Here is a 20,792-nt window from a genome sequence, read left to right on the forward strand (position 1 = left end):
GCTGAGACTTGAGTTTTATTTGGGGAAAAATGAGGAATTAAGCCTGGGAGGTGGCATCTCAGGTAACCCTGAGAAAACCACTCCGAGGAGGCGAGAGGGGGGCTGGGATACACGGGAATTGTTGCAAAAAAAGGGCGGGTCATAGGAGCAAAATATTACAGACAACCAGACATCTCAAGTAGAGGACTCCAGCGCTTTTCTTTGGGAGGACGCGAAGGCCCGGGCCCCCTGAGGTCACTCCTCCGGTCAATCCCGACCCCCGGGCCGGGCCGGGGTCCTCTTGCTTCTCCGCCTGTGTCTCCTCAGGGCTCCCTGGTGGGAGCGGCTGCTGTCCGCTGGCTGCTGGATGGCAGGCGCTCTTCGTTTCCCCGCTGAGCTCCCTCGGGCTCCCCTGCAGCCGGGCACGCATTGGACAGAGGCTGCTGCTGGTCTGCTGAGGGTCACTGCCAGCCCCCAGGAGCTGACACCTGCTGGTCTGCTGAATGTCACTGCCAGCCCCCAGGAGCTGACACCGGTCCCCAGGAAGGATTTTAGCAGCTTTATCAGATGTGAGGCAATCCAAGGATTGGGCTCAAAAAATCTTTTCCCACAAATATCTAAGCTGTCCGAAGACCTGCTCTGCCAGTTTTCCCAGAACAGAGAGGGCCTCCCTCCTGGACTCCGCCCTGAGCTTCGTTCGGGGGCGGCTGCAGGTCGGCGCCTGCAGTGGCTCGTGAGTCAGTCTGTGCAGAGGCAGGTGGTAGGTGAGGGCAAGTGCCTGTTTCCAGCTCACCAGGCTGACTTCGCCTCCAGGGCAGGGAGGTGGGGGTAGGGATGGGGGGGAGACACAGCTCTGCTCCCCCCACCCCACCCCCAGGCTCCTTCCTCCCTCCCCCGCCTCCCTTCCTTCCTTTCTTCATTCACTGGTGTGCTCGTCCGTCACGCTGCCTCGGGATCAGGAAGGCAGGTGTGTCTGGTGCGAGCAGAGCCACCAGCATCACCCCCACCAGTGGCCGACGGGAGACTCAGACGCTCAGCAACAGGCTGCTCGAACAGGCTCATCGTCTGGGGAGGCAGCTTGGTTGACACCAGAGTTCTCACCTAGTGTGAGTTTGACCTGCAACGTCTGGAGGTATTTTAGGCTGTCACTCACCCGGACGGACGGCGCCCGCGGGCAGGGCCAGGATGCTGCTCAGCCCCCTGCGGGGCCAGGACAGTGACATGGCCCCAAGTGTCCCCGGTGCTGAGGGCGGGGCCCTGCTCTGGACAAGGTCTGCGTTGGATTTGTCTTGCGTCCACTGTCCAGTGTGTGAAGTGACCAGCCCGTCTGTGACGGGCCTCGGCAGCGCATCCCCTGCTTTTCTCTCCTCGCAGGCCCCGCACAGTGGCCGCCGTCCACATCTGCCCCCTCTCGGTCCCTCTCTGCGTCCCTTCTTCCCCTGAAGATGCTGCTCGAAGCCCCGCTGGGCCCTCCCATCCTCCCTCCCGGGAAGCACAGCCTCCAAGCTGACCCCAGAGAGCAGGGGTGTCAGCGCCCACGTCACAGGGTACAGCCCGGCTCTCTCGGGGCCCCGAGAGGGCGCCAGGCCTGGGTGACCACGGGACCCAAATTGTCGCTCTGCCTCCTGGGTCGGTGGGCTCCTCTCACGTCAGAACCTCTGGCGCCGCTACAGGGAGACGGGGCTCGGAGATGGACGATGGGAAACAGGGGCACAGGAGGGGAGGAGAGGCCGCATGGAGGAGGCAGCCCTTAAGGGAAGCCCAGGGGGGTGAGAACAGGGCCCCCTTGGGGCGGGGGGTGGCCCGCGGGGGGGGTGTGCAGGGATGGTGGGCACAAGCCCTCGGGTGTGGGCCGGGCCCTAACACTGCCGCGCTGCCAGAGGGGGAGGGAAGCGGACCAGGAGGTGGGGATGAGGCCCAGCCTTGGAGGTTGACCTTAGAGGTTGACCTTGGAGACTGACCTTGGAGGTTGACCTGGGCTGTGTCGCCCTCACAGGGCTTCACCTGCACGTCCCTCCCGGCCCACCTGCTCATACAGGTGCAAATCCTCCTGGGCCCCCAGGCAGGGCTGGGCCTAAGGGACTCTCTTGGGCTTTTCTAAATCTTGCTTTTTTTCGCGTGCCTCCAGGTCAGAGGATAAAAGTCTAGCTTGCTCCATCACCATAGAGCAGGGCCCCAAGGGGTTGAGACTGCAGACACGGGCCCCGGGGACAGCAGGACCCCGTGGAGGTCAGGACCACAGGTAGGACCCCAGCCCCGGGGCCTCTGAAAGCCGCAGCACCGACAGATCCTTCCAGGCTTCCCGTGGCCGAATCACAGGCGCACCGTGGTGTCGGATCCTTTCAGGAGCCATCATCTTTGAGCAGATTCTGGAAGAAGGGCCCCCAGGCTCCTGCCCAGGCTGGGAGAGGCTCAGAGGTCCCCCTCACTGCTCCCTCGACCCCCCAGGGGAAAGCAGACCATGGACTCAGAGCCGCCCTAACCCCCTGCCCACGGCCACTGCAGTTAAGCCCAGCCCCCTCGGCGGGCAGGCCCTCCCAGTGCTCAGAACCTGCCATGTCAGAGCTTTCCAGCAGCTGGCAGGTGTCAGGAGAGGGCTGGCCTGCCCTGGCAGTGCCCTCAGGACCCGAGTGCCGGCCCTCCCACACCCGTCAAGCCAGAACACCCAAGGCGTCGGGAGGTTGTGGAGGGGGCGGCCGCCCCTCCAGGAATGATCGTCCAGAACCATCCTGTGCCCAGCCTGCTGCCTGGATGACCCAGGACCCGGGGCAGGAAGCGCCCTCCTTGGGCAGCGGGCTGAGGATTTGGGCAAAATGACTGGACAGGACCTGGGGACACAGGGGGAAGGGGACCGTTGGCCCCGTCAGTGAACGGACGCCCCATCAACGAACCTGCAGCAGATTCCTCAAAGGACACGTGCCAACCTCGGGACAAGCTGGCCACCCTCATCTTGGGGGCGGGGTGGGTGAGGCCCCCCCCCCACCTCAAGCCGCCCCAAGCTCCTGGTGCTGCCCCTTTGAAGGACAACTGACGGCTGACGGAGTCCCTGCTCCTCCGTGGGGGCGGGTGTCCTGGTGCCCAGGGAAGTGAGGCCCGTGGAGGGGACGCAGGTTTGGACACAGGCACCTCCTCAGAAACCTCAGTTGAGTGCGAGGACACGGTCCCCTCGGCCAGGTCACCCTTTAATTCTCCTCCAGGCCCTGATCTCCCTGAGCCGCCTTGTTTATCTGACTTCAGTGCAGCTCACTGAGGCCTGGGACACTTCCTGCCCCTCCCTGGCCCTCAGGGACCTCGACCCCTCCTGGGGGGTGGGGCGGGGGTGGCAAGGGAGCGCCAGAGGGCTGAGTGAGCCGGACCCGCGCCTGCCCGCGGCGGCGCCCCGCGCTGCGGGACAACAGCCGCCGAAACCTCTGGACCGCGGGCCTCCGAGACAACGCCGCGCAGCTCAGCTGAGAAATCTGTGTTAAAAATAGAGGCCGTTAGAAGTGTTTGTAACGAACGGATGGAAACTCCCTTTGTCTAAAGGAGCTGCTGCGACTCAAACCACAGAAGGGATGTGTCAGGAGCTAAGGACCATTTCTTGAGCGAACAAGCCAGCTCCGGGGGCTTCCGCGGGCAGAGGCTGGGAGCGGGGCAGCTGGCTGACCCCGGGCCCGCTTTCAGACCCCCTCCCATGGGAAGCAGTCCCCCAACAGTCATTCAAAAGGAAAAGGCACTGACCACTCGTGAGCCCCAAGCAGCGGGCTGTTATCTAGAGAAGGCGCCTTGGCCAGTGTGTGCTGGGGATTGTTCTGGACGGAACAGCTCTTCAGCAGGTAGGACATTAGGACAGCACCAGCGAGGAACCAGACTAAATAGTCAGGGTGTCCTGAGCTAAGAGCGGGAAACAGAGACCCCGGAGCTTACCCGCCCCGGCCGTGGTGCCAGCTGCCAGCTGCCTCTTAGAAACACCCCAACCTCTCCCCCAGCTACCAGCGCTGTCACAGCTGGCTGCAAAACTGCGGAATATTTGCCCACTGTTCCCCACCGCCTGGGGTCTAGCGGTGCCCAGAGAGCGCAGCTGCAGGAGGAAGCCGTGTCCGTGCAGGTTCAAGTGTGCGTGGCCTCGGCCTCCCAGGTGAGCCCACCTCGTTTCGGCCGGTGCTGCCCTGGCTGTGGGCTCAGCTCAGTCACTGCCTTGGTCACAAGGCCCCTGGGACTGGTCTTCTCCCAATGAAATCAGGAGGCAGGACCTCGTCCTCCTCAGTCCCAGGAGCCAGGCTTCCCTGGGCACCAGCTGCTGTGATTGATATAACTGGCCCGGTTTGGAACTTGGCTGAAAGCTCCCAGGCAGTCCCAAAGGGACCCTGGGTGTGTACCCGAATTCTCCACCATGGGGGGACACCAAGGTGGTGTCTTGGGCACAGCGGGAAGAGGCGGGAATCAGAATGGGAGATTCTGCCATGAGCAGTGTGATGGGTGGCTGATGGCGCTCAGCCTCTGCCCCGCAAAACAGCAATCACGCGTGTCCCAGCTGTGCGATGGTGTCATTAGGAAGCTGTGACTTCCGTGCCATGCAAATGCTGACTAGTCACGGTGTGGCTTTAGGAAGACACCAGGCTGGGGGGGGCGCCCACAGGCAACAGAGCATGACAGGCTGAGCCCAGTAGGTGAGCACCTGCGAGGCGGCCTCCGCCCTGATCGGGCACAGCCTGAGCTCCCGGAGGAGTCTGTCCTTCTCCTCTCCTGGCCTCGCTCGGCCCCCACCGGCTGGGCCCCAAGGGGAGGGAAGAGTGGGCGGGGTCCCTGGACCCGAGGCTCCTCCCAGGGGTTCCTGTCTGAGTGAAGCACCCCACCCCCCCAAATCTCTTCTTTAGGGAGTAAGACCAGGAAGTTGGCCGGAGAGCCTAATGGAGTGAGTCCGGCTGGTTGGGAACTGTTTCCGAAAGTAATTACAGGCGCTTTGGAACTTGATACAAACCTTGTACAATTAGTTTGTTGGAGTTCCCGCTGTGGCGCAGAGGAAAAGGAGGCGCAGGTTCAATCCCTGGCCCCGCTCAGTGGGTTAAGGATCCGGCAGTTGCTGTGAGCTGTGGTGTACGTCGCAGATGCAGCTCGGATCCCGCGTTGCTGTGCCTCTGGTGTCAGCTGGTTGGTATAGACTGGCAGCTATACCTTCGATTAGACCCCTGGCCTGGGAACTTCCATATACCATGGGTGCAGCCCTAAAAAGCAAAAGTAAATAAATAAATAACTAGTTTATGCCCGTATCCAGTTGGCCAGCAGTGGTTTCCTGTCTAAAGCTTAACCTCCATGTCTGCTGCACCCCCGTGTGTGCCTGGCCGACCCAACTGCTGACACCTGCTGACAGCAGCGGGGTGGGGTGGGGGTCCAGGGCCCTGTGGCCTGAGGGATGGACGCTGGAGCATCTAGGCTGCATGTTCCGGCAGTCCGTCCCTCCAGCCAGGCCCAGGGGCAGCCCCAGGCCCACTTCCCCTGAAGCACCGTGGAGGGGGTGGGGGTGGGGAGGGGTCCAGGTGGGAAGAGTGGCCTCCTCCCCCGACCTCCTGGTCAGACCCCTTGCAGCCTCCCTGCAAAGCCCCCGAGCACGGTAAGAGGGAGCTGGACAGCTTAGAGCTGGAACTGGCTGATATGGGCATGGGATTCTGGAAGCTCTGAGCCACACGCGTGGTGTTGAGGAGTCCAGCTGGCAGACAGGGGGCCCTTCAGCTCTGGCCAGAGGGCCTGCCTCAGCGGCCGGGCCTGGAGGTCCCTCCCCACCAGTCTCCAACCCCAGGGTGGGGCCTGTCACAGCCCAGCCCGAGGACAGCTGGATGCCGGGGCACACAGGCGGAGGTTAAGCTTCAGATGGGAAACCACGGCTGGCCGTGACTGGCTATATACACAAACTAGTTTTAAATTGTATCAAATTCCAAAATGCCTGTGACTATTTTCCAAAAGGATTGCAGACGAGAAAGACTCGCTCCCCTGGGCTCTCAGGCCCACCTCCTGGTCTCACTCCATAGAGCAGAGGTGGGGGCCTGACCCTCCCCAGAGAACGCTGCCCCCACACTGGTTGCAGCCGCTGGCTTCCTGGAGGAGGAGGACCAGGTCGTCATAAATGCAAATGTCACATCCGAGCAGCGTCCTGGCACCTGGCTGGTCATCACACGACCTCTCTCATTTGTCCTGGGCAGGTGGGTGGCGCGTGGCACTGCCCCGTGGGGGAGGGGCCTGGCTGGCCGGTCTCAGCCATTCTCTCGGTTCTGGATGGAGCACCAGGCTGGCTTTGGGGACCCCGCAGGCAGAAGAGGGACCTTTCTGACTTGGCTTCTTGGCTATGACAGTGTCACTTCCTTTGTTAGGCCCTGAAGGCAGACAGGAAGCTCGCGGGGTAATTTGAACTGAGTCTGTGTCTTTGCCTCCAGGGGCTCTGCGCTGAGTGACTCTGAGCCTGCGGGCCGGCGGTCGTCAGGGACGCCTCTGCCCACGAGTTGTGAGTGATGGTGAAGCCGGGCGCAGACCCACCCCCAGACGCCCCACCATCCATCCGAAGCCCAGACCCTGCACCAACCCCCACCCCCGGGGACAGGACCAGGACAGGCCTACGCTCCCTAAGCAGGACGCAGGACGGCAGCAAATCCACTGCCAGGCCAGGATGCCAGCCCGCCGCCACCTCAAGAAGGCCCTTCCAGGAACGCCTCGCCAGCGCCAAAGTCACTGATTCCGATTCTGTGTCCTGACTCTTTCTGCTGCGAAGAAAATCCAGATAACCCCTTCCTCCGCGCATGGCGGCGTCTCTGCCTGAGTATGGGGTCTTCCTCTGACCTCAGGGTCCCCCTGAGAGCGGGCCTCTTCCCGTAGCCAGAGGCCTTTCCGAGACCTGGGCCCTCGGAGTCGATGGCTCCTTCCGCGCCCTTGGCCTTAGCAGGTGACCACTGGTTTTTACCTGGTGCTTCCTTTTATTATAGAGGGTGAGGGGTTCCTGGGTTTATACTAGTTTATAAACAGTCCCTCCCACGCCAGGGAGATTTTAAAATCCTTCGAAGCACAAAGTTCAGGTTTTCCCATCATCAGCCCCAACCCTGGCCAGACCCACCGCCTCCCCTCTGTCACTGACCTGTCCCCGCCTGGCCCTGCAGAGGACACACAGACCCACGTGGTGGCACAAACACTCTTCCTTCCCCAGATGGGTCTGCTCAGATGTCCAGGACGGGAGGTTCTTTTTCAAATGTGGAAGTTTTGTTGGAAGATGAACAGAGATCCCAATCAGTTTAAAACACAAAAGGAGGAGTTCCCTTTATGGCGCAGTGGTTAACGAATCCGACTAGGAACCATGAGGTTGCAGGTTCGATCCCTGCCCTTGCTCAGTGGGTTAGCAATCCGGCGTTGCCGTGAGCTGTGGTGTAGGTTGCAGACGCGGCTCGGATCCCGCGTTGCTGTGGCTCTGACGTAGGCCGGCGGCTACAGCTCCAATTCGACCCCTAGCCTGGGAACCTCCATATGCCGCGGGTGTGGCCCTAGAAAAGGCAAAAAGACAAAATAAATAAATAAATTAAAAAAAAAAAAAACCCCACAAAAGGAGAGTTTCCAAGAGCATCGTCTCGGATGCAGGAATGGACGGAAGTCGCGCTAAATGCCTCGGGGCACAGGGGCCGTGCACCCAGCGGTTGAGGGCAGATGCGGAAAGTCCCCAGCCGCTCAGGTGCTGGGCTCCCAGGCGGGCGGAGCAGTTGGGGACCGTGCCTTCCTGTGCGCCGGCTGCAGCAGTGCCCTGTCCTGTGCGTCACGCCTGCCTGACGGTCCCCGGCGAGCGGCCCCCCAGCTCCCCAAGCTGCTCCGAGGCCTGGGGTCCCTCACACACACGGCACCTCTCTCAGGGCAGGACCCCAGACCTGAGTGCAGCGGGCACGGCCAGGCCTGCCCCGGGACGCGGCCAGGCCACCCTCTCCTCGCGCTGCAGCCCGTCGCTCACAATGACGGGGAAACTCAGTTGAGTCCAGGCTCTGCAACTCATACCCCTGCCCACATTTTAAGGAAGTGTTGTGTTGTGCTTTGTTTTGAAGTCACTTTTTTCCTCTAAAAAATTAAAGAGGGGCTCTGAAGCCTCTTGATTTGGGGGTTGACGCTGCTGTTTCTGTCTGGGCCAGGGTAGAGGCTGGCCTCCACAGGTGCCTGCCTTGCAGGGCAGGGGCCTGGGCCTGGCCGGTGGGGAGGGGCCGGAGCCTGGCATTCGGGGCTGGGGATAAACAGCATTGGCTGGACCTGAGTTCTCACGGCCCCTGCCCGCAGCCTCCTGTCACACCTCCAGGGTCAGGTGCTTCTCTTTGAAAGGACCCTTCCTAACACCCGCCTGGCCTTGTCCTCCACCCTCGGCCTCCTCCAGCCTCAGCCCGGTCCACGTGGCCTCCTGAGACTGGTAGAAACTCTGTTTCCCAGCATCCCTTGCAGCGGCGTCCCATCCAGAGGGCAGGTCCAGGGGGTTGGGGGGCTGCCCAGCCCCTGAATGGCTCTGACCCAGCAGGGAGGGACCTGGGTCCCAGAGCAAGGCGGGGCTCTGCCCGCCCCGGCCCAGGCTGAGCCTGCCTCCTCTCAGCAGCCCTCATGGGCTCCAGTGCTGACCGCAGCTCCTCCCGGGGCCCAGCTGCTGGACTGGCCAGGAGCGGGGCTCGCAGTGAGGCTACACGGGTGCCACGGCTCGTGCCCATGCAGGGGAATCGTGGTCTCCGCTGTGCTGCCCCACGGGGACGCTCCTGCAGGGGCAGGACCCTGGCCCATGCGGGGTGGGGGGCTCTCCTGCTGGGCCCAGCCCGTGGGAGATGCTCCTGGTGGTGGAGGTGAGAAGAGGCCGGGCCCGAACCCTGGGCCGCCATCACACGGGGCAAAGGGCCTGCAGCCGCTGGGCCGCGACTTCGGTCTGGACCTCGGCCAGGCAGCCCGGTCCCAGGCCTCCCTCCCTTCCAGGCTCTGCACCCCCTTGTCCCCCCACCTCTTCTCCATCTCTCTCTCCTCTGGGAGCTGTGGTGGGTTACACAGCATCCCCAAATTCACGTCCCGGGACCGGGCTAGGTGTCCTCGCAAAGGGAGGGGAGCACAGCCCCACAGAGCTGAGCACCGGAGACTGAGGGATGTGGACACTGCAGGGGTCACTGCGGCCACCACAGAGGAGACCCGGAAAGGTCGGTCCCCAGAGTCCCCGAGGGAACCAGCCTGGCCGACACCTGTATCTTGGACGCTGGCCTCCGGACCCGGAGAGCGAACCTCTGTGGTTCAGGGTGCCCGGCCCCCCATCCCCAGAGCTCACGGCCTTGCAGCCTGGCCATGGCCCCCCCACCCCAGCCCCACAGCAGCCTTGCTTTTTGGGGTCTGGGGCCTGGGCCCCCAGCTGTTCCCTTTCCCCGGGGCTGCATTTTAGCTGAATCACAATGTTTGCGCCTGCCGTCTCCTCTCATTTTCTGGGTTCAGGTGAGGCGAGGACCCCTCATCTCCTGCCTACAGGTCAGTGCATTTGGGACACCTTGAACCACATGTCACAACCGAGCTGAGCGGCCCTCCTTCCTTGAGGCCGACAGCTTCTCGGGTCACCCTGCTGCCTCCAGGGCACAGCCTGGGCCTTTGTGGGGACCACTCCCTGCCCGGGAACCCCATACTCTGGAGACGGGTGCCCTCCCCTTCTTGCTCCCAGCACCTGCAACCGTGACCTCGGGGTCAGGACAGAGCAGAACAGAGATCGGGGGGCCACGCCTCTGGGCACTGGGACAAGCCCTGAATTCCCGACATGAAGGAGCTCCAGACCCCACCCCCTCTCGGAGCTGCCCCTTGTGGTCAAAGCCCCAGCATGTGGCTTCTCTCAGATTTCGCGGGAGCCACAGGGAGTCAAGGAAAGAGTTCCGGTGTTTACTGGTAACCGAGGAGGCCCTGCCTGTGGGAATCAATCGGAGTCTGGAAGGAGCCCCGGGATCCCGGCCCGGAGTCGGGGAGGCTCTGCTGGCACTGGAGAACATCAGGAATGCAGCAGAGGGGCGGTCAGAGGGTGGCCTGTGGGGCTGGGGGTGACGTCAGGGTGGGGAGGATTGTTGGGCCAGGAAGGTCACCCTGGGGGGAGTTCTGCCCCCCCAGCCCCCATGGTCTTGGGTTGGGGGGGGCTGTCCCGGGTTGGATGAGGAGACGTCTTGGGTTGGGGGGGAGGGGACCTTGGGTTGTAGGGGGGGGTCAGTCACCAAGGAGAGCACTTGCCCAGATGGCGGAAGCTGTCTTCTTGTGGGAAACATCCTCTTTCTGAAAAGCTGGGCCTGGAGGGCGATGACGCAACGGGGTTGCCTGGTGCCCAGAGCTGCTCAGAGCCGCCCGCCGGCTTCTGCCCCTGATTGTGATGCCGGCGACGGTGTCACAGCACTGGGGCCACGGTCAGGCAGTGGCAGAGCAGGTGGCCTTCTGGGGTTCCCTACAGCCATCACTGCCCTCCCCGGGGTGGTGGCTGCTCCCTCAGACACTGGCCTTTGGGTGGGAGCCCCATGATGGGGGGCCGTCCTGGGCGCCATGGGACGCTGAGCTGCACCCCACCTTCCACCTGCAAGCGGCCGGTAACACCCCTAAGAGTGACAACCGAAACATCCCACACCTCGAGCAAGGTCTCCTGGGGGACGGGACCAGGGCATGGTCCCCGGCCGCAGTCAGGACCCAACACAGCCCCCACGCCCACCCCTGCACACTGAGCAAAGCGGACAGACACAGAATGCCGACGGCCTGTATTCTCCAAAACCAGGCTTCCAGAAACGTCCACACATGGCATCCCACACCGCCAGTGTCCCAGCGTGAGGCGCACGCGGCGGTCCCCCAGGTGGTCGGGCGGGTGGCCGGCTCTCGGAGCCGGAGCCCCTTTCAGGAGCGCTGTCCTCCAAGGCTCCCGTGTTAAAAGCCCGCGTGGGTCCCGCATCACACGCATTCAAAGCTGTGTGAGATTTTTGGTACAGAAAACAGACACACAGTTTCTTGGAACGCCCTTGGCTCGGGCTCCGCGCTGAGCCGTCTCGTTGATTTGCACAAAGTCTGGGTCTGGGAGGCGCAGGCCTCACACACCCGTTTTCCTGGGGGTGTGCACAGTGGGTTCCCAGCAGCCTCCTGTGCAGAACCTTCTGGAAACACTCAACCGCCAGACTGGATCCAAGCATCTACGTGGAAGCCGTCTGGTGGGGGTCAGGCCTTGGGCCGCGGTCGGGCCCTGGTCACCCGGTGGGCCTGGGGCTCCAGGGCCTGGTGTGTGAGGTGAGGTCTCCGTCTCTGCCGGGCAGGTCCTCGGGGGGGCCGGTGAGGGGCCGTGCGCGGCAGTGCAGGGGTGGCAGGGCTGCCCCCGGCGTCTGGAGGGATTGCTGCCGCCTTTGAGGAGAGGCTGCCCCGCGGCGGGAGGCCGGCCTCCGCCCACACAGCGACCTCTGCTCTCCGCTGTGCGTCCTCCAGGCAGAGCCCAAGCCCGGCCCGCCGTCCCACACACGCCCTGCAGGACCCCACTGCGCTTTTGAGGAGGGACACGTAGCTTCGGGCCCAGCCAACGCGTGTCCCAGAGCGACAAGAATGCTGGGTGTTTTCCAGGGACCCCGCCTCCTGCTTCGAGACACTGTGCAGACGCCGGGCTGGGGCGGGCGGCAGCCTGACCAGCCAGCAGCCTGCCCCTGGGGCGACCCGGCGGCAGCCACCCCAGAAGGAGCAGGGGCTCTCAGGCCTCCTTCTGAACCGGACGCCCTTCCTCGGCCTCCGAGCAGGGCTGGGACGCGGAACAGCGCCCCGGGCCCTGGGGGCCGGCAAGTCCTCCTTGCTCTGAGTCCGACAGTGAAGGTGCAGAGCCCACGCGCTTGGGGACACATGTCTCGAGCTGCTGACCTTTCATAAGGGCCACCGGGATGGGGGCGGCGCCCAGCACCCACTCTCCGGGGTCAGCGGGTCCTGCCGGGGGGAGCCCGCGAGGCTGGGAGGCTCCATGTCCCTGCAGCTCCGGAGGGCATGGTGCCCCCTGCCCCTCCCGCCCCAGTCGGCCTCCGGCGGCCTCCACGATGTCCCTGCTGGCGGTCCCTCCGGTGAGCCCTTCCTCGTCCCGGGCGGGTGCTCTCGTCACACGAGCTCTTGGAAGGAAAGAGGGAGACAGGCGTGAGTGCGGAGGGGGCTCGTTTTCATTCCGGGGGCAGAGACTCCTCTCGGGACCCAGGACGCTGAAGACAGGGTTGAAACGCTGCAGAGGCTCTCGTCTGACCCTCAGGTCGCTGCCCGGGGTCTTTAACAAGCAGTTCCTGAGTCATCGGAAACTGGCCTCGGAGCAGATGGGCTGCAGCCCCAGGCAGCCACGTGGCTTGGCTCACCCGGGCCCACCCGGCGGCCTGACCGCAAAAGTCCTTGCAGCCTGAGGCACCAGCTGATGGGATGTGAAACCAAAGACCCTGAGCGGGCATGTTTTTCCCACACTGGAGCAGGAGTCCCATTGACCTCTGCCCCGGGCGGTGAGCACTGGCTGGACGGGGGTCCACGGTCCCCCAGGGGCAGGCAGGGCCGCAATGGAGGGGGCAGGGAGAGGGGTCCAGGCAGGTGCAGGGCTGCGTCCCAGGCTGCTTCTGCGCGGGTCTGGGAAACCCCGCAGCACACAGTCAGCAAGTTCACAGCCCGCAGGCCGTGGGAAATGCCTTCACTCGGGCTTCCACTGCCACTGGCACTGGAAACACCATTTCCTGCTCAGCGAGTGGCCCTCGCGCCACAAGGCGGACACGGAGACAATGGGCAGTTAGGGTCCACGTGGCCCACACTCTTCCTCCAAGGGCCTCTTCCCCTCCTGGCAGACTCACCCGCAAGTTCCAGCTCCGGCCTCGCAGCCCGGGCATCTGTGGAACAAACCGGAAACGCTCAGGGCGGGCGGTGAGGGGGGCTCTGAAGGTCCCGGGGCCCCACTCCTGTGGGGGCCCACGGGGCAGTGGGGTGACGGCCGCCCTAAGTTGCAGGAAGAGGCTTTGTAAGGGGTAAGCCTGGGGAGCTCCCGCTGTGGAGCAGTGGGCTAAGAATCTGACCACAGTGGCTCAGGTTGCTGCGCAAGTGCAGGTTCAATCCCCAGGCCCAGCACTGCAGGTTATGGGGTCTGGCGTTGCTGCAGCTTAGATTCAATTCCTGGCCCGGGAACTTCCACGTGCCGTGGGTTCGGGCATAAAAAAACACAAAATGAGGTCCGTGTGGGAAGCACTTCAGGCAGCCTGGCGGGGGCGGGGCCCCCTGTGAGCTGACCCCTAAATCCAGCCTCCCTCCCCTCCCCTCCCCCCTAGGGGCGAGGTGGGGGGCGCCTGACCCCATTAACAGGACCTTAATAGGTGATGCCCCCTACCCTCCACCACCAGGCTGCCTGGGTCCCCAGGCCTTGTGGACACCTGGGCGGACCCAGGGTCCGCCTTCTGGGCTTCTCTGCTTTCTCCACCGCGAGCTTTTTTTTTTTTTTTTTGGCTACACCTGCAGCATGTGGAATTCCCAGGCCAGAGGTCACACGCAAGCCACAAGAGCGACGTGAGCTGCTGCGGGGACCATGCCAGCTCCCTAACCTGCCGCACCACAGGGGAACCCTTCCGCTATGAGTTCTGCTCCTTCACGGCACACGTTCTGGACCTGTCTTTGCATTAGGCCAGAACTGGACAGGCAGCCTTGAAGTGATGGAGGCAGCTCAGCTTCCACAGACACGCCAGGTCCCGACTGCTCCATTCAGCGTCCCCTGTTCCCCCTCAAACCCAGGAGACCGACCTCCCTCCTGCAGTGCGGCTGTCGGAGAGCCCACACCCGGCGGCGCTGCGGCTGCCAGGCTCCCGCACATTACGGCTATGAAACCGAGCTTCCTGTGAGAGCAGCACCTTGCAGCGGCTCACCCCAACCAGATGAACGTGCCCCGCCAGCAGCACGAGCCTCACCTGTGTGGCTTCTGTGGGGACACCTGTTCCTGCACAGCCAGCCTGTGACCACGGCCACGACCACGGCCATGGCCAGCACGCCGAGGACGCTGAGGACCGGCCGGCTTCCTGCCTCGAGGGTGTCGTGGGCCGGGCCGTCTGGGACGCTCTTCTTGTCCCCGGTGAACATTTCTACAAGAAAGGAACGTCCGCCACGGCTCAGGGCCGGGAGGCAGGGGCTCCTCGCCCCGAAGGAGCGGGCGCTGCGGGAAGGGTGGTCGCCGTCCCGGAGGCGCGCTGTGAGTCTCAAACCACAGGGGTGGCGGAGAGGGTTCTCCACGCCAGGGGACACGTCACCTCTTCCTGGGGCGACCCTGCTCCCCATCCTGCCTGTGCGACCTGTAACCCCAGCCCTCCTAACGGTCCACACCGCAGAGGAGCGTGGCAGGAGCCACGGTCTTCTTGGCCTTTTCAATTCAACTCCGTGTTTTTCCAGCTCCGTGGCTGGCTTTAAAAAAAAAAATCATGGTGAAATTCGCACACCATAAAACTCAGTATTTGAAAGCGAACAATTCAGTGGCGTTTCGTCCGTACGCAAGGTCATGCAGCCTGAACCATTATCTAATTCCAGAGCTTTCTCAGCCCCCCAGAGAAACGCCCTATTCATCAGCAGTCAGGCCCATCCCTCCTCCAGCCCCTGGCAAACTCTAATCTCCTCCGTCTGTTGGATCTACCTATTCTGGACATTTCGTATACATGGAATCGCATACGCTAAGCGGCCTCGGGTGTCTGGCATCTCTCACTGAGCATCCTTTTTTGGGGGCTGCGCCTGTGGCACATGGAAGTCCCTGGGCCACAGATGGATCCTTAACCTGCTGTGCCACCCGGGAGCTGCTGCACATTGTGTTCGCGGTTGATCCCGCGGCAGCGTGGCCAGCGCCCAGTTCCTCCTCGCGGCCGAGTACTTGTCCACACCGGGCTCGCCCCTCCCCGTCCAAGGACACGTGGGCCGTTGCACCTTTGGTGTATCGGGAACAAGCCGGGCAAATGTATTTGCTCGAGTCTCGTTTTCCACACCGAGGCGTGGAATTCCGGTCACGTGCTAGTCCTGTGTGCAGCTTTGTAAGGGGCCGGCAGGCTTTTCCACAGCGGCTGCATCATATTCCACAGCCCACAGGCGGGTCCAGACGGCCGACTCCTTGGCCCCATGGAGAGGGTTCTCACGGGCAGACCAGCCTCAGCTTCCCCAGGGGGCCTATCCAAGTGCCCCGTGTTTCCCAAACCTGGAGGAGCTTCGAGCCAGACAGTGGTGGGCCTCCCGTGCATCTCAGAATCATCTGGAAGCTTTCGACGTGTCCTGATGCCCGGGCAGCCCAGAGGTCTGGGCTTCTCAGCTGCCCCGGAGACCCTCCCGCTCCCTGTTCCCCGGCGCCAGGCTGGGAGGCTGGGAAGCAGAAGTCAGACGTGGGCTTGGGTGCAGCCAAAAGTCGGTGACCCCCGAGTCCCAAGGTTGTGCCCATGTCCCAGGAAGGAGAGTGCCCAGAACACACTGGCTCCTGGCGGCCGAGGCACCTCTTGGCGTGTGAGTGCCATGGGCTCGAGGCCCACGCTCAGAGGGTCGCACTGGGGACGTGTCACCGCCACAAATTCCTGCGGTCTCTGAGAGAGGAGTCCTGCGTCTCTTCCCACTCCACGCGGGCCCTGCAGGTCTGTGGTGGTCTTGGCGGCCCCCGGCCTGCACCCGACCCCCTCCTTCAGCGCTTCCGCCCCTCCTTGCCCATCTCAACACCGGTGACAGGGACACACGGACCGAGAGAGCCTGTGGCTTCTACGGAGGAGTCACCGGCCTGCCCCCTTCCAAGGGGTGGGGGGCTCCGGCTTGCCAGGGGACACACGTCCATGGGGCTTGGGCAGGGCAGGGGCTTCGGTCCTGGGGCTGCTGCTGCCTCGTCCTGTGGCTTCTGAAACGCCAAGCAACCTCTCGGAGCCTCAGCCCCTCGTCTGTGAAATGGGTCCCCCAGGCTGACCCGGCGCGTGGGGGTGAAGCGTCCTGGGCAGCCGGCCTCCGTGGCGCCACCTCTCACCTCCTGTCCCTTTGGGCCACCTCTGCTGCCACTGCCGCGTCACCGCCCAGGGGCTTAGTCTCTTGCCTGAGAAGATCCCCAAGGCACGGCCGCCCCCGCCCAGGGCAGGTCGGCGTGCAGACCCGCAGCCTTACCCGGCTGGTTGCTGGTCAGGTTCTGGTGCAGAAGCACGTTCTCGATGCAGCAGCCCACGTTCACGGAGGGGGCCCGTCCGATCCTCAGCACGCTGACCACGTCGTACAGGCCGCGGGCGTTGAGGGACACGGTGCTGCTCTGCAGGGCCCCATCCAGCAGGCTGCCGTCCGTCCTGTTGATCCAGTACACGTTGGGCCGCGGGTAGCCGTTCGTGGACGTGCACGTGAACGTGAGCTCCTCGTCCTGGGACGGGCCGCTGACCACGGGCATGCTGTAGTTTGCTGAGGGGAGCCAGGTGCTCGAGGTCAGAGGCGGGGGTGGCACGGTGCCCGGGGCCAGGGTAGAGGGGAGGCGGCCACCGTGCCCCCCGACCCGGGAGCAGGGGCGGGACCAAGGCTGTGGTCTGGGCGGCAGCAAGGCCCTGGTCTGCCCAAGAGTTGCCCCCGCCTCCAACAGGGGGTGCTACGCAGCCCGGAGGGCAGTGGCTGGCACCCACCTCCCGCCCAAGAAGGTGGGTCCAATCTGTGTCTAGTGACATGGCGGGCTGGCAACTGACTGCTGCTCTATGGAACCCAGCTCTGAGCAACCTGGAGAGGCTTTAATTTTCTCCCAAGGGAGTTCCCGTCATGGCTCAGTGGGTAACGAGCCCAACTAGGATCCATGAGGACGCGGGTTCGATCCCTAGCTTTGCTCAGTGGGTTAAGTAAGGATCCAGCGTTGTCGTGAGCTGTGGTGTAGCTCACAGACGCAGCTGGGATCTGGTGTTGCTGTGGCGGTGGTGTAGGCCGGGGGCTGTAGCTCCAATGTGACCCCTAGCCTGGGAACCTCCAGATGCTGCAGGTGCAGCCCTAAAAAGAAAAAGAAATGCCTCCCTAAATCCTGATCCCATTTAGTGTCTGATAGCACTCGCTCCTAATTTCCTTAAAAAATCTAGTTTGGGTTGAGGCGGAGAATCCAAGGCACAGACAGCAAGACGAGGAGTTCTCGGAACACGGGACGCTCTCTTAGGAGCCAACCGATCTTTCTAGACGGCAGCCTCACACCCAGCGGACCCCAAGCTGCCACAGGGACGGTCTCTACTTTAGGGGAAGACACAGGGAGTGACCCACACAAGAAAGGTCCCTTCTGGGATAGGCGGGGACGAAATCAGGTCTTACCTGCCACATGCAGCGACACCACGACGTCCAAAATCTTTCTCAGCTCTAAGGATTTCCGAAACACCAGGCAGTTGAACTTCTGCTCGTCCTGTGGGGTGACGTTGTGCAGGTGCAGCGAGAAGTCGCCCTGTCTCATGCTGTCAAGGGACAGCCAGGCCCGGTCCCTGTAGTGGTTGTCACTGTGGCCGGCGGAGCTGTTCTCGGGGAGGTAGTAAGTCACCACGGACTTGGCGTTGGCCTTGCCCGGCTCGCTGATTTGCCAGTACACAAAAACGTCGTTTAAGTCGAAGCTGCCTTCCTCCAGGGACACACAGGCCAGCCGGACGTCGCTGCCCACCATGGCTCTGACCTCTCGTTCCTGACTCACTGCAACGACTCAAAATGTACAGAATATTCCTCTCCCGAGCTGACTCGAACTGCCAAGTCCCCCTTGGGGGCCGGGAGCTTCTGGTGCACCCAACCAGGGGACGGACGCATCAAGACACACACGGGAAAGCAACACATTTTTAAAATTCGGACATTGGCAGAAAGCTGCCTCCTGTGTTGGTTTCCCCTTGTCCCATGGGAGGCCAGCTTTGGGCGAAGCAGGGGTGCGGGCACCCAGGACAAGTCCCCACTGTGTTTGTTAGTTCTAGGGATTTTATAAAGAATTCAAAATAAAAGGGTTTTTTTTTTTTTTAAAAATCATTTTGAAAGAAAACATCAGCTTCTCAACAGCATCATTCTTTTTTTTTTTTTTTTGTCTTTTTGCTATTTCTTGGGCCGCTCCCACAGCATATGGAGGTTCCCAGGCTAGAGGTCTAATCGGAGCTGTAGCTGCCAAGACTAGGCCAGAGCCACAGCAACTTGGGACCCGAGCCGCCTCTGCGACCTACACCTCAGCTCACGGCAACGCCGAATCCTTAACCCACGGAGCGAGGCCAGGGATCGAACCTGCAACCTCATCGTTCCTCGTTGGATTTGTTAACCCCTGTGCCACGACGGGAACTCCCTCAACAGCATCATTCTAACGCTACTGGCTCTCTATCAGAGAAGGCGCGGCGAAGTCTTGTGGCCTGTTACAACCACTTGAACTTCAGCAGGGAAAGAGGCCGTGCCCTCTGACCCGTCACCCTGTGCGCCAGAAGGCCAGGCGAGGCCTTGGTCTCAGCTGCGAGGCCACATCCCCGTTTCGGGCTCTTCTGGAAGCTGGTGGCTTTGGGCCATGAAGGGGCCACGAGAAGCAGGAAGCCCAGCTCCCTGCCCCTCTGGAAAGTGGAGGTTCTGAAACACCGGGGAGGAACCGCGCTCCGCCTACTCCAGACACGAGACAAAACAAGGACCACGGGGTCTGGGCAGGTGCTCCCCTTTGTGCTCCTCAGTCCCACACGTCACCCGAGGCTTGGGGGCCCGGCTTTCTCACAAGGGCCCCTGGGTAAGCGAGAAGGGCAGTGGCGAGGCCCCACTGTACCCCACGGCCTCGCTGCCTGGAGGGAAGGGCTTGGGAGTCTGCACTTACCAGCTCGCAGGCCACAGAACAGCAGGAGGAGCAGCCTGGGGCTGGAAGAAACAACCAGAAAGGCAGGTGAGCCCCACTTCTTCCAAACGGGGGTAGGGGCCAGTGACACCCGTCCCCGAAATGGGAATGCATCCACAGCCTGCCAGCCAGCGGCCCAACTTCCCTAGGAATTCAGGGCAAGGAGCCAGGACCAACGCCTCCCTGCCCGGCGTGGTAAGTCCCAGGGGTCTGGCAGCCCTGCAAGGGACCATCTCCTGGGCCAACCAAGTGATGCAGGATGTCAAGTGAGTCACCACCCCCACCCCCCACGGGGTGGGGGGCGGGCGCAGCTGGCTTTGCGGGGGGGGCGGGGGGGGAGTCCAAGAAATTGTGTAAAATCAGGAAAAACCACTTTGGGGGCATCTAACATTTGAGAGGCAGAGGAAATGTAAGATGCCCCCAAGCAGGGCCGGCAAGCTGCAGGACACCCTCTGAAGGAACGCGGTCTGGTGGCTCTGCCCGAGGTGGTGGGCAGCTCAGCACTGGGGCAGCAGATGCTCCTGTGACTCTCAGGCTCCGGGTACCGTCAGTCTGGCAGCCTCTGCGCCCTGCCGCCTCAGCCACCCCCTCCCAGAGGCCTCCCGGATGCCCTGCCCACTGCCCCTGCCCCAGAGAACTCCTCCTTGGGCAGAGGGGGAAACAGCGCCACCTGCTCTGGGCTGTGGGTGGCTGGTGGCTGTGGCATCCCGGGGCTTTCCCCTTCTTGTGGGAATACTCTTTGCCTGTCTTTCTAACTGGGAGGGCTGGGTGGTGGGATCCAGGAGCGGGTGGGACACCTGGGGATGGGTACTTCACCAGCTCATCCAGGGGGCGGCCCACCCTGAGACTACCCAGAAGGGGGCATTTGCACAAAAAGCTGGGAGCGAAGCCGTCATCCACCCCCTCAGCTGGCACAAGACCAGGAGCGACTGGCTGGCAGCCCCACCCTCCCCAGGTTGCCTTCGCTGGTGCAGGAGGGGAAGTCCCCGGCATGCTGAGGGCGGAGGGGGGGCGTGGGGGGGGAATCGCCAAACGCCGGGCACCAGCCTTGGGGTGGGTAAGAGTGACCTTGGCACAGCGCGGGGCACCGCTTCTGCTTTGCGGGCGGGCGGGCGAGGGAGTGCGGAGGGCAGTGAGCGTGGGTCGCTCCGTCCTGTCTCCTTCCAGCTGCCCCCTTTTCCTCCCTAGGCGGGGACCCCGCCTCTGCACACCCGCGCGCCACCAGTGTCTCCGCGCCGCCCTCCCTGTGCTGCCCCAGGCCGTCCGCCCGTCCGCCCGCCCGCCCGCAGGTAACCGCGGCCCCGCCCGACGCCTCCGCTGCGTCGCCAGGCGAGCGGTCCCGGCGCAGGACCGGCTCTGAAACGCGGCGCCTCCGCTCGGTCCCCCGCGCCCACAGCGCGTCCGCGCACTCGCTCACCTTCTCAGCCGCATGGTGGGGCGGAGACCTCGGGCCGCGGGAGAACTCGGACCGCGGGAGCCCTCGGAGCCCCAGAGACCTCGGCCGCCGGGGCCGCCGGGCCGCGGGAGGACGAGCACGAGCGACCTCGGGCCGCGGGAGCCCATCACCGGCCGCGCTCCCGCCGCGCCTCTGAGGCTCTGGACGCCGAGTGGGTCCCGGCCAAGCGCCAGGCCGGGCCCCGCCCCCGGCCCCGCCCACAGCCCCGCCCCGGCCCCGCCCCCGGCCTCGGCCGCGAGCGGGTGGGGCGCGGTGGAAGGAAGCTTGGACACCGACTCTTCCCACGCGAGGGTGCCCGTCGGGCCCCCGACGGGCGCAGGGCCGGGGGCTCCCAGTCCGTCGGGCCAGAACCTGGGTGCGGTTGGGGACAGGGCAGGTCCCAGGGAGGAGGGCGTCCAGGGACGCTGCGGAGGGCTTGCTCAGCTGCAGGGGCCGTGGGAGGTTAAGTGCTGCCCCAGGGTCGCGCAGAACGTCCAAGCGCCCCCGCCCCGCCTGCGCCTGCCGCCCCCGCTCCAAACACCAACACCCCAGGGTGGGCCGAGGGTCAGGCTGCCGCCCTCGCTCGGTCCGGGGACCTCCAGC

The 20,792-nt window shown here is 63.6% G+C and overlaps 1 protein-coding gene across 5 annotated transcripts; it reads right to left on the reverse strand.

Moving 5' to 3' along the window:
- Positions 1 to 10,685: 10,685 nt before the first annotated feature.
- Positions 10,686 to 20,351, reverse strand: ICOSLG (inducible T cell costimulator ligand). 5 transcript variants are annotated; one of them, XR_014825267.1, is made up of 7 exons: positions 20,172 to 20,351; positions 18,737 to 18,777; positions 17,239 to 17,613; positions 14,633 to 16,362; positions 13,884 to 14,054; positions 12,786 to 12,821; positions 10,686 to 12,074 (listed from the first exon to the last, which is right to left on the reverse strand). XR_014825267.1 is itself a non-coding variant. In XM_005657167.4 (7 exons), exons 1-7 carry the CDS (start codon positions 20,315 to 20,317, stop codon positions 12,064 to 12,066), a joined length of 1,062 nt encoding a protein of 353 aa, XP_005657224.1. In that variant the 5' UTR covers positions 20,318 to 20,351; the 3' UTR covers positions 10,686 to 12,063. The 5 variants fall into 5 exon arrangements, 3 of the variants coding, with proteins under 3 accessions (XP_005657224.1, XP_084848411.1, XP_005657223.1); XR_014825268.1 differs by having other exon boundaries at positions 12,786 to 12,927; XM_005657167.4 differs by having other exon boundaries at positions 16,081 to 16,362.
- Positions 20,352 to 20,792: the final 441 nt, after the last annotated feature.

Source organism: Sus scrofa, chromosome 13, assembly GCF_054392235.1.
Source record: "Sus scrofa isolate SSC_HxYL_T2T_F1_AM1 chromosome 13, Sscrofa_HxYL_maternal_Yorkshire_Landrace_v2.0, whole genome shotgun sequence".
In the NCBI taxonomy this organism is placed as follows: Eukaryota; Metazoa; Chordata; class Mammalia; order Artiodactyla; family Suidae; genus Sus; species Sus scrofa.